Source organism: Gopherus flavomarginatus, chromosome 4 (genome assembly GCF_025201925.1).
Source record: "Gopherus flavomarginatus isolate rGopFla2 chromosome 4, rGopFla2.mat.asm, whole genome shotgun sequence".
Classification (NCBI taxonomy): domain Eukaryota; kingdom Metazoa; phylum Chordata; order Testudines; family Testudinidae; genus Gopherus; species Gopherus flavomarginatus.
This window is the reverse complement of record NC_066620.1, coordinates 75249682-75262321: the sequence shown is the minus strand read 5'-3', so window position 1 is coordinate 75262321 and position 12640 is coordinate 75249682. Positions and strand designations below refer to the sequence as shown.

General features: G+C 39.3%; 1 protein-coding gene across 5 annotated transcripts; it reads left to right on the top strand.

Moving 5' to 3' along the window:
• The first annotated feature begins 1009 nt into the window (after positions 1–1009).
• On the top strand, positions 1010–9084 carry ZBTB18 (zinc finger and BTB domain containing 18). 5 transcript variants are annotated; one of them, XM_050950411.1, is made up of 3 exons: positions 1011–1237; positions 3412–3495; positions 5498–9084. In XM_050950411.1, exons 2-3 carry the CDS (start codon positions 3483–3485, stop codon positions 7078–7080), a joined length of 1596 nt encoding a protein of 531 aa, XP_050806368.1. In that variant the 5' UTR covers positions 1011–1237; positions 3412–3482; the 3' UTR covers positions 7081–9084. The 5 variants fall into 5 exon arrangements, with proteins under 5 accessions (XP_050806372.1, XP_050806368.1, XP_050806370.1 ...); XM_050950412.1 differs by lacking the exon at positions 1011–1237 and adding an exon at positions 1547–2199; XM_050950415.1 differs by lacking the exon at positions 3412–3495 and having other exon boundaries at positions 1010–1162.
• The last annotated feature ends 3556 nt before the right edge of the window (positions 9085–12640 follow it).

The following is a 12640-nucleotide window of genomic DNA, read 5'->3' as shown; positions in this document are numbered from 1 at the left end:
TTCTGTCCCTGGGTCTGGGAAGGACGTTTGTTCAAACAGAGGAAGGACAACCCAGGCCCAAAGATTTGATTTATTCTGTCTCAAAGGCAACTTGGCTGAGTAACAGAGATTTCTTATGTCACAAACTTGGGTTCAATTCTAAGTTCCGCCTTAAATGACCTTGGGCAATCTCCTGTATAATGTATTTATAAAATGTGATTGGCTAATAGTTGACAGCCTTTTCTAATTTAAGGTATAAGGCCTTGGTCAGTCACTTGGGCTATGAGTACATAGAAATATGAATAACAATTAGGAGAGGAGGGACCAGAATTTATGCTCTCCCAGCTCCTAGCTCAGTGCATGTCCCCCTAGGTTACAGGGCTGGTATGTATTGGTGTCTCTGCACCCCTTCCTCATTCACACTGCTCTGTTCCACTGTGGGGGAGGCAGGCCCCATCCCTTGCTGCTGATCTGAGAGGCTCCCATTCAGCTGGGGGTGCACTGCAGTGGTGCAGTCCAGGCAGCCACCCTGTCCCAGAGGCAGAGGGTTACACCTGCCCCTGGCCTTGCCCCTCATCTGGAAACCACCCTCCAGTCCTACACTGTCCCACAGTGCAGCTCCTTAGCCCCACACCCACAGTGAGGCTATGAGGGGAGGGGGGACCGCATTGGTAACGAACCCCGCCCCATCTCTCGCTCCGCCCCTTCCCTGCGCGCAGGGAACCACCCTTCCTTCCGCCCTTGCGCCGAGAGCCCCGCCCACTTCCTTCTGATTGGTCAGAGGTGAAGGCCTTTCGTCTTCCTTCACTGGGCGGCAGTCCTTGTCTGTCAACACTCTGATTGGAGGAGAGGGCGGAGTGGGCAGGCTAGCCTGTCAGTCAGTAACGGAGAGGGAGGGGTAGGGAACATCTGGGTGCCGCAGCCCTGGCCCGTCTGTGCCGCCGCCGCCGCCGTGCGTGCGCCCGGCTCCCCCCCCCATTCCCCGACCCCCCCCGCCCGGCTGCCCCGGGCTCCGCGCTGTCTCTGGCCGCTGGTGCCATGGGGAGCCGCTGAGCGTGGGGCCCGCTTCGCTCCGCCGGCTGCCCCGCTCCTCAGCTGCCAGCGGGGGGGAGGGGTGGGGAGCGGGCGGCGCAGCCGGGGGGCGGGGGCCGGGCAGGGGGAGGACGAGAGCCCGAAGCAGCAAGTGAGTGAAGAGGCGCCGGGGCAGCGGCGGCAGGAGGCGGAGGGAGCCCGGGGACTTAGGGCCGCTCCGGAGTGTGTGAGTCCCGCTCTTCTCACCCACCCCCCAGGCGCTGTGAATGGGGCTGGCACCGCGGGGGGGGGGCGATTTGGGGCGGGCTCAAGTTGAAGAGGAAGAGGGGCAGCAGGTGTGGGGGGAGGGAGTGACACAGGGCAGGCGATGTAGCGGGGCTGGGCTTGGGGGGCAGGCGGGGCAAGTGGTGCGGTGGGGCTGGGCTGGGGGCTCTGGGGATGGGAGCAGGTGGGGCTGGGCTGGGGGCGCTGGCCATGGGGGCAGGTGGTGCAGTGGGGCTAAGGGGCGCTGGGGGACAGGTGGGGCTGGGCTAGGGGCCAGGCGGTGCAGCGAGAAACGAGTCCCTTGTGTGTGGTGGGAGCAGAGTTAGTTGATGTCCCTGGGGTCTGGGGTGTCCGCGCAGCTGTACAGAGGGGGCAGCGCAGCAGCCCCACGCCACAGACTCGCTGCTCTGCGCTTCTGGTTACTTTTGTTTTGTTGCTGCTGCTGTGACCTAGGTCTGTTTTTCCTGCACGTTTGGCTGCTTCCTTCCCTCCCTCTGCTCTGAGCGCTGCCGCTGCTTCTGTTTTTTGTCTCTTTGCTTTGCATATCCTGTTTTGTCCAGTGCACATTATACATGTACACACAAGGGAGCAGAGTTAGAGGTGCTTTTATCTGCAACCTTTTGCAGCACTTTCTGAGAAGCAGGGGGGGAAATATTTTTTTATAAATAATAGTGACAGATTCCCCCCTAACCCTTGGTAACTGACTGGTCCTAGTATTGTATAGTAACTGGGCAGGTACTGTAATTAGTTGGTAGCTGATGAGAGGAAGATGTGGTGAAGCACTGCTGGGAGTTATTTCGTGAGCATCTTATCTCGAGTCTGGTTCATGTGATAAAGAAAGTTACACTGACGACTTGCTCTGTCCTGTTTGACTTCTTTGATTTTGATGATTGATCATCACATCCCATTTTAGATCTCAACATGGTAATTCATTACCTAAGACCATTGCTTTTTCAGTCTGATAGGAGGCCACAGTCTTTCCTCCTACCCCTTTGAATGTGTATGTATGCAGAGATGCATTTGACATTCACAGATGTCAGCACAGTGAACACAGCACAAGTGTGTCCAGCTTAGGTTGCAGAACTGTTTTGTCAGCCTTTTAAAATATCAGAACTGAACTTAAGAGCTTTTTACAACAAATGTATTAGACATATATTTGACAACTTCACAAGAAAATTACAAAGTAGACTATAAAAGGTTTTGGAATGAGGCAGAGGGGAGATAGGATATCTTTTCTGACCTGGGAATTAAGATCAAATTTCTAGGTACAAAATGCAAAACAGTTCAATTTAAGCTATTTCCTGCATTCCTGATCTTTAATTTTATTTCACTGTTATGAAATAATATAGTCTTAAGGGTTTCTCAAAGAAAAGTCCAACTTCAGTGTTGCATGATATTTATGCATCAGAATAATAATGACAGTCCGAAGAAACATAGAGAAATGATCTACAGTATAAGCAGTGGCTAAACATGAGTAAAATAATGCTTTAGCAAGGCTGACAGCCTTGGTCAAGGCATATATTTAGATTGTTAGGTTACTATCTCTGCTGTTTACCGCCTCCTTCCCCCCCCCCCCAAAAAAAAAAAAAAAAGTTAAAGGTAATGATGTTGAAGTGGTGGACTGTAAGTTAAGTTCAGTAGATTTAGTTAAAAATGTCATCTTTGTAACTGAACCTCTGGGTTCAATAAAAAATGAATCAGTGTGGATTTCCTGGATAGCCATGTAGCTTGAGTATGCTGTCAATATATAAAGCAGTACACCATCTTTAGACAGAAGTATTGCTATCCCATAAATACAGTAGATCCCCATATGTTTAGGATTTTCAATTTTTTTTCTGTTAGAAAGTTTGAAAAAAAGAGACTTTGAAGTATTTTGTTTATACTAACAGAAGAGAAAAGTTCTCCTAAGAAAAAGCTGGTGGCAGGAGTGTAGAGGAGTAGCATATGGCATTAAAAGGAGCACAGCTGGAGGTAGCATTTCCATCTGAACATGATGTCAGAGCAGCTGACAGCCTGCCATCCCTCAGCCTTTTATTCTAACACACAGACAGGGAGTTAGTGTGTGCAGATCTGTGTGTAGAGAAGGTATCTCATTCCTCTCTAACATCATCTCCACTTTGCATCTGTCTCTCTTAGTCTGCTTTTTTTCCACCAATCTAACAGACCTGGAGCCAGCAAGACTCAGAGGAAAGGACTTAATCAGGTTTATGTGTACTAAAGGTAGGAGTAGTAATAGATTAGATACAGCATATTTCTGTTTTGATGTGTTTATTTAATTTCAGAAAAATCACATTACTTTTCTAACCAAGTTTAGGGATAATATATGAAATTGAGTATTAAATGGATAAGTGTACTTTCTGCAGTTGAAAAGCTTAGGATGTAGCATGAGAGTATGCATGTTATCAGAAGAAACTTTTTTATTTATATATAATCATTTTAAAGCATTGAGATAAGTTTGCTCATCATTTCTGACCAAAATTGAGAAGATTTTAGTTGCAGACAGTATGAGGATTCTGGTTTCTATTTTGTATTATTTTTTTAAGGGCGATAAAGCAAAAATATGTTTTGGAATGAAATATGAAAAGGTATATAAAAATAATGCCAGTTTAAATGTGCTGTGAATTCTACCATTACACTTCACGTTTAAAGATCCAGCAGCCTAGAACTACAAAAGCATACAGCTGTACTGTCTGAAAGATAGAAATCAGTTGTGTGTTTCAAAACTTTTGTCCCCAGGAGAATAGCTTGACTGGTTTCCTCTTTTCTTTTTCAGATGCATATTTGAGATCTTTTATTTCAGCATAACAACAATTATTTGAGGGAGTTTTTGTGTTCGCGACTAATTTAGAACTTGTAGATTTGAGCTGCCTGAATTGGCCAGACAGCTGTAATCGCACTCCTCTATTCTTAATCTCTTTATCTGGGCAGCAGCTGCCATATGGCCACAGTCAGCTGGATCAGATGTTTATAAGCTTCCTTCTTCGTCCCTCTCTGTCCTTTCAGCCTCCTAATTTGATCACAGCTACCTTGTGAGCTGCCCTCCAATCTTTATTTTTAGCCCTCTTAAGGATTAGGATTGATGTTGGCTGTGGGGCACTTAAAGTGATTGTATTGTAAATCTTCTTGCTTTATTCTAGCAATGGTATTTTACAGAATATATTTCAGGTTGGGTTGTAAATTTTAATACATCTTGGATTGTGAGGGATAATTATTTTTCAGTAATGCACAATCTGTATTTAAATGGTTTCATAGAACTTTGCTTTTAGTCACAGAAGAGGGGAAATAGATTAGCCTTTTTGTTTATTTGAAATTTTACATTCTAGCTGAGTTTTAACTCTTGCAATTCCTTGATTTTCTCCTCAAGGAAGGTGAATAGGAAAACAATGCCTTTGGAAGAATAGTATCTGGAATAATTGACACAGCCATGCTGAAACACTTTCTTTTAGTTTGGTATTGCAAACTGTAGGGAAAAAACATCTTTTAAAAGCCTCTCTCTACAAAGAAGAAAAGTCGTCTTATATAATCGACACTTGTTTTCATTTTAGTTTATAGGTTTCTTCAGAAGTTTTACGTATTAATATAGAATATTTTGCTCTCATAGTGCATGGGGAAAGTTTAAAACCTTAAAAGTATGTCAACATAAGTGTGATTTTTTTCTTCTTTAAATTTCTAAAATCTTTGCTTTTGCTATTTGCGATCCCTTACGTATGTTATACCTGTAGATTTTAAGGTAGGAACATCTGTCTTCACGCAGTAAGATCTCTTGTTGCAGTTGTTGTTGTTGTTGTTGTTGTTGTTGTTACTATTTGACTTTGTAGAGAAAGTTGCTTAATTCTCAAAATACACTTTATTTTCTTTGCTGTGGAAATCCAACTTTTAAATCTACAGTATTTTGAGTCTATATTTTAAATGTACTGTTTTAAGTAGCTTAAAAAGGATCACTGAACAGATTTAAGGAACAACAATGATACTTTTAAAAATAATTAGTGATTGCTTTACCTAAATCCTTATCAAAAGCAGTTGTGGTCTGCTGTAGTCTAGTCATAAAAATAACTTTAGTGTGTTTTGTGAGGTGTTAATCATTTTGTGTGTTTTGTGGTTGTGGTATAGTTGTCACTTGATTAAAATCCAGGGGATTAAATAGTTTCTAGAGCATAATTTGTACATTTAGATTTGCTATATTTCTACCCATATTTAATTAAAAAAATCTTTTTGCTTATAGGTTATGAAGACAATATGGAGTTTCCTGATCATAGTAGACATTTGCTACAGTGTCTGAGTGAGCAGAGACATCAGGGTTTTCTTTGTGATTGCACAGTCCTGGTAGGAGATGCTCAGTTCCGAGCTCACAGAGCTGTACTGGCTTCATGCAGCATGTACTTCCACCTCTTTTACAAGGACCAGCTGGACAAAAGGGACATTGTTCATCTGAACAGCGACATTGTTACAGCCCCAGCTTTCGCTCTCCTGCTTGAATTCATGTATGAAGGGAAACTCCAGTTCAAAGACTTGCCCATTGAAGACGTGCTAGCAGCTGCCAGTTATCTCCACATGTATGACATTGTCAAAGTCTGCAAAAAGAAGCTAAAAGAGAAAGCCACCACAGAGGCAGACAGTACAAAAAAGGAGGAAGATGCCTCAAGTTGTTCGGACAAAGTGGAGAGTCTCTCTGATGGCAGCAGCCACATAGCAGGAGATTTACCCAGTGATGAAGATGAAGGAGAAGATGAAAAATTGAACATCCTGCCTAGCAAAAGGGACTTGGCGGCTGAGCCTGGGAACATGTGGATGAGATTGCCCTCAGACTCAGCAGGCATTCCCCAGACTGGCGGAGAGGCAGAGACACACGCAACAGCAGCTGGAAAAACAGTAGCCAGCCCCTGCAGCTCAACAGAGTCTTTGTCCCAGAGGTCTGTCACCTCCATGAGGGATTCAGCAGATGTTGACTGTGTGCTGGACCTGTCTGTCAAGTCCAGCCTTTCAGGAGTAGAAAATTTGAACAGTTCTTATTTCTCTTCACAGGACATGCTTAGAAACAACCTGGTTCAGGTGAAGGTGGAGAAAGAGGCTTCCTGTGATGAAAGTGATGTTGGCACTAATGACTATGACATGGAACATAGCACTGTGAAAGAAAGTGTGAGCACTAATAACAGGGTACATTATGAGCCAGCCCATCTGGCTCCTATGAGGGAAGATTCTGTCTTAAGGGAGCTTGATAGAGAGGACAAAGCAAGCGATGATGAAATGATAACTCCTGAGAATGAGAGAGTCCAAGTGGAAGGAAACATGGACAGCAGTTTGCTCCCTTATGTGTCAAATATACTTAGCCCTGCTGGCCAAATTTTTATGTGTCCTCTCTGCAACAAAGTCTTTCCTAGTCCCCACATTCTGCAGATCCATCTAAGCACGCACTTTCGAGAGCAGGATGGGATCCGCAGCAAGCCTGCTACTGATGTCAATGTCCCGACCTGTTCCTTGTGTGGTAAGACTTTTTCTTGCATGTACACCTTGAAACGTCATGAGAGGACTCATTCAGGTGAAAAGCCCTACACTTGCACCCAGTGTGGGAAGAGCTTCCAGTATTCCCACAACCTGAGCCGCCATGCTGTGGTTCACACCCGGGAGAAGCCACATGCCTGTAAGTGGTGTGAACGCAGGTTCACACAGTCTGGAGACCTTTACAGACACATTCGGAAGTTTCACTGTGAGTTGGTGAACTCGTTGTCTGTCAAAAGTGAAGCACTGAGCTTACCTACTGTCAGAGACTGGACCTTAGAAGATAGCTCACAAGAACTTTGGAAATAATTTTTATATATATAAATAATATATATATAAATATCTATATAGTTGTGGTACAGTCTAAAAGCAATCGTGTTTCCTTGATCTGAAAGTTTGGGTATTAGCTTGTTTTTGCACTTTAAGGCAGAATGAACATTTCACTAATTTAGCACTCTGAGAAAATGAACTTTAGAAGTAATATAACAAAATAATAAACTACAGAGGATTTTTTTTTGCCCCTCTTTTTGGAATATAAGCCAGTAAATACTTTGCTGTTAAAGGAAATCTCAAATTGTAAAAAGATTTTACATTGCTTTATTCTCTTCCACCCCTCAAACACAGCATTATTTTAAGATCCAAATGTTTTTTTCATTATTTTAAAAATATGAATGTAGAAATCCCCTTCAGTTTTATTAGTTCCTTTACATTTCTAAAGTTGTATGAGTCCTTTCTAACTGTTGGAAACCTGAATGCTTTTAGACCCAAATGGAAAATTTCTGAAATGCTGGATTATCTATTTTTAAACAAGCAGTTGACTTAAAACTTATTATGGCAACTTCTGGATTTCTGACAGTTCCCACTGGAAAAAATAATTCTGAAAGTACACTGGGATCACTGGGACTCTGTTCAGTCTGTGAAGGTTTGCTTGGGATGAAAAAGGATATTGCAGCTTCAGCAGTGATGAACTGTGTGTTTAAAAATGTGAATTACTGTTATTGTATACTGTAATTGATTACATGGGCTGGGGGGGTGTCAAAGAACTTGGCAGGTTGTGTTGATGCTCTTAGTTGAATTTTGAAAAGTAAATATTAACGCTACAGAAATGCATGAGTTTCAGTATATTTTTGTCTTTGTTTGCATTGTATAACTTTAGTGAGTGAGTTTAAAATTATTTAATTTCCTTAGGAAAAAACACCACTGAAAAAAACTGGTGTTATGAAGAACATAAATGCACTGTTTTTATTTTATATAATTTAAATTTACTTTCCCACTGTCTTTAAGTTGAATAAAACTTAAGCTACAAGTTGATAATTTAGCAACATAAGAGGAAGATATTAATGTTTACAAACAGGCTTGAAGATTTGCATGTGCTGTGTGCATTTATTAAAAGAGAATCTAATTGCACAAAATCCACGCCAGCTCAAACTTTAGATGCATACATTTACCAAGATGAGCATTTTTAGAATTCCTGCTGCACAAATTAACAATAGGTCATTCTTATTCTTCTCTTCTGTCCCCCACCCCCTTTGAAAAGATTCTAGGGACTGAAAAAGCCCCAGGCTGAAAGGACTAGAAAGCTTTGATTGACATGGGGAAAGGGGGCGGGGGCAGGGTGGTTAGTGGACTCTGTGTATCCAGGCAGCAGAGACTGCAGCCTGATGTGTGGTTTTAATGACCAACACACAGGTCAAAAGCATTTTGCACAGTGTTTGTTTTCCTGTCTTGCACTTACAAATAAGGTCTATGGGAGTAGCATGGAAAACGTTTGCTGTTTTTCCTTCTTTTTCTGCTTTTGTTTAAAATTTGAACGCCTTAACTACTGTAAACATAGCCTATTTTTGTGCTTAAGATACTGAATGGAAAACTCCATTGTGTATTGCCGGACTGTTTTGGAAATATTTGGTCAAATGTGTGTAAAGTTGGCTGTACCCTATAATGGCATTTAAAACAAACAAAAAAAAGCTGTGAAAATGGCCTTGGAGCATTATCTTTAGTTACTTGAATAGTTTCTAGGTTTTAAAAATACATTCTTTTATTAATTTAGAAAAGACAATCAGTGTCTGAGAAAAATGGACTTTCTCTTGGATTTTTTTTGTGGTCCTCATGTGTGATTGCTTATTTTCTTTTTAGTTACACATTCTTCTTTTGTTCTAAAACTTAGACTGACATCTAGCTTTGACAATCATAGTATGTTTTATTTTCCTGAGGGGGGGGGGGATAACTTATAATGCTGTTTAGTTTTGTACTATTGGTGTGTTGGTGAATTTTTAAACTGTGTGCTAACTGCAATAAATTATATGAACTGAGAAATCAATTCCCTTGTCTTTTTTCCCCCCCTTTTTAAATTATAACTATGGAGTATTTTTTATAGTGTGTGACTTTATTACTTTTGTACAGACTTCTGTTGCTAACTGTGTATGGAATATGTTTCTGGTATGCTTTTAAGCACTCTGTTGCTAACATGCATATATATTTACTTCTCTCATTTAACATTTAAAAAATTAAATGCTTGTGATTTGAAAGCATTCATCTGTGTGTAGCGCTCTATCATTCTGTAGAGGGGAAAAATACATTTTCTTCAGAGACCTGCTTAGAAACATCCTATTAATTTCCTAGGGATCACTAATGTTTCCTAACACTGCAAATCTCTAACAAAACAGAAGTGAGTGGTGTTCTTATGTTTTAAATTTACCCTAAATAGATCTGTCAGACTTGTTCTTTAGTATTCAAGTTTCTAATAGGAAAATTAGAGGAGAAAGGAAAAACTTAATTTGAAGCACTTCTTGACTATAAACTGGCATCCTAGGCAATAGAATTATTAGGCATTTAAAATGTCTTGTATTCCAAAATATTGGCTGTACTTCAATCTACTCTGGGTTGCAATAAGAAAATAGTAATCATCCCTCATCCGCCAGGTCTATCTGTAAATTTCACCTACTGTAAAAACCAGGTTATTTTAAAAATGCCTGGGATACCTCTGACCCTGAACTATTGATTCATGTAACAGGGTAGTCCTGAAGTGTGTTTCCAAATCTGTCCTATCCTGCTCTGAACAGAACTACGACTGTAAAGTGTAGTGGGAATGTAAGGGTAGAACTGTGGAGTCTGGAACAGAAAAAGGTGAGAATTTGAGAAAAATCTTGTGAAGTAAAAGTAAAGATTCGTTAGCACCACCATCTAAACAAGTTTAGCTTCCATATAGCCTTGACCAAGTGAGTTTCATCACCTAATATATAGAAATATTTTGTAGATAAATACCTGAACTGTGCAAATTTCTGCATCCAGAGTAACTTATACTGCGCTGTAAGGATCTTTCCACAAACATTTTCGTTAAATCCCTTTCTAAAGTCTCAAGAGCATTATTGTTCTTTGTGGTCTATGTATTAATAAAGTGAAGTATTTCAAGCTAATTCCTCATACATTCTTAATGTTAAATTTAGAAATGAAAACATCTGTTAAATATATACAAAGCCTGCTTAGCAACAAATTCTTACTACGGTCATAACTTTCAAATTATATAACCTTAATACTTGGTTAAATAATATAAGAGTGGTGAAAGGGAAGGTTAATATTGCAGCTATTAGGTTTGAAATCCACATAACTGATTAGCATTAGATGTGGTTTTGGACAGGCTTGCCATATGTTCCCAAGGGCCACGGGATTTAAGAGCAGAGGATTCACAAATCCAGCAATACTTCATTTAGAGTCTTTGAAAGGGAATTCTTGTCCAATAGGGTAACCTTAATCCTAACTTCACCCCTAAAAAGAAAAGCACTTGGTAAGAACATGCTTCATCATTTTGGCTTGTAGTTCATTGGTGTGTGTGAATATAAAATGCGTGCTCAATCATGGCCACTGAATTGCTGCTTCTTGAAAAGAGGCGGCAAGTACACTTGTATCTTTCATCTCTCCATAGATTTAAAGAAGTGACATCTGAAAACTTTGTAACTATTTTTTTACATTGTCTCTAAATACATTTTAAGCTTGAGAGAATCTATTCTAGATAGCTTTGGGAGTGTTGCTTACAGAACTCAAAACACTTGTGCACTCATCTGCCTATTATGGTCTAATACTGGTTGATAAACTGAAATTTCGGTCTCTGTATCTATTATGATAGTCTTATGGGTTGAATAGTCTTTTTCAATGATCATCACTGGTCAGGTATTGAAGAGGGAATGTCTCTGTGATCTAAAACCACACTGGGACTGTACCACATCATTGCATTTTTAAACCAGTCCCACCAATAGTGAATTGGCTCATAATTTGACAGTATTAAAACTCTATTGAAAGCTTATGGCTTCAATTATTACAATACTAATATAGCTTAATATAATATATTTGATAAAACAATTTTTAAATATTTACTTGAGAATGTATGTTACTCTTACAGGCCTTCTGTTAATACTAAATTATTTTCACCTGAAACATGTAAATTTAAGATTGAAATGGCTCAGAATTTAAAACAAAATATAACTTGTCTTTCAGCAAAGGAATCTGCATTATTTACCCCATTCTATAAAGGGGCAGGGAGAACATCTAACAGATGTTTCACAGTCCTGCTGAACACTGATGTAAGACAATGCATATTTCAAAATCTAAATTAACCTTTTATTTGTAACTTAAACTAATCATTTTTTTTTTTTTTAGCAGCTTGTCATTCTTTCCAGCAGCTGCACTTGTTAACCTGTTTGGGGAGCATGTTGAGGTTTTCTTTTCTTCTCTTCGTAAACTATCCTATCTGTTTTACCTGTAAGGTTGATTGATAATGTGACCTGTTAAAAATACTTGGGTTCAGATGTTTTTTAAAATTAAAACAAATCCCTTCTATAATAATCATTCAAGCATTCTAACTTTTTAAATGGACTTCTCAAACCTAACTTTAAAAATAGTGTTTCTTTGGTTAGTGCAGAAACCTATGCACAATGCTTTCTGAAAGCTACCTAGACTCTGGTATGTCTCAGAATTTTTTTACAACGTTAATGTATAGTGTTAGACACACTTGAATTCTATAGTAGAGGATTTGATTTTAAAAAATTGCGTTTAAGCTCTGGTAATATTGATAGAATATAAACTATAATTTTTTAAACCACTGTAAGTACGCTTCAAGCCTGTAAATGGTCTAAAAATATTATGTAATATTTTTAAACTGTTTGCATGCTTGAGGTGTGTACAATCTTAAATTAACTGCAAGCCTGTAAAAATAATGTTTTACATGTTTGATGGAAAATTGTTATAAAATTTTCTAGCGTAGATGTACTCTTCAAATTTGGGGGGCACTGCTAAGTTTTTTGTTTCATTTTTAGATTTTTAATTCAAAACTAGTGTATATAATTTTTCTTGTTGCAAATATTTAGTGTGGTGTAGTTTATGCTAGTGAATAAATCTATAAATTATGACAAGTACTTACATATATGGTAGCTTTGGCTTTTTTAATTTTTAAAGCAGCAAACGCTAACAATTTTTTTTTTTAAAGAAGAGAAACCAAAAAACTAATATTTTAGACTTCCTAATAATGCTTTATCTTAGATATCACAATTTAATTTTTGCGGCATTTCAACTTTCAATGTCAAGTTAAATTAGATCATTTAAATATAGTTAATCTGATTTTTAAAATAATTTTAATTTATGCACAGTAAAGTTGTGTTTTTTTTCAGAATCTCATTTGTACAAATTCCTTTGGGTAAAACTAAGGTGGTAATACGTTGTCGCCAAATGAAAACAGTCATATGAAAAAATGCTGCATGTTCAAACGCTAGAGCTAGACACTCATTCTAGTGTGATAAAATCCAGATAAACCTTTTACAGGGTCTTAACTCATGACAGATTGTGTTTTCAGAAAGATTATCCTTTTTTTATTATTGTGGGT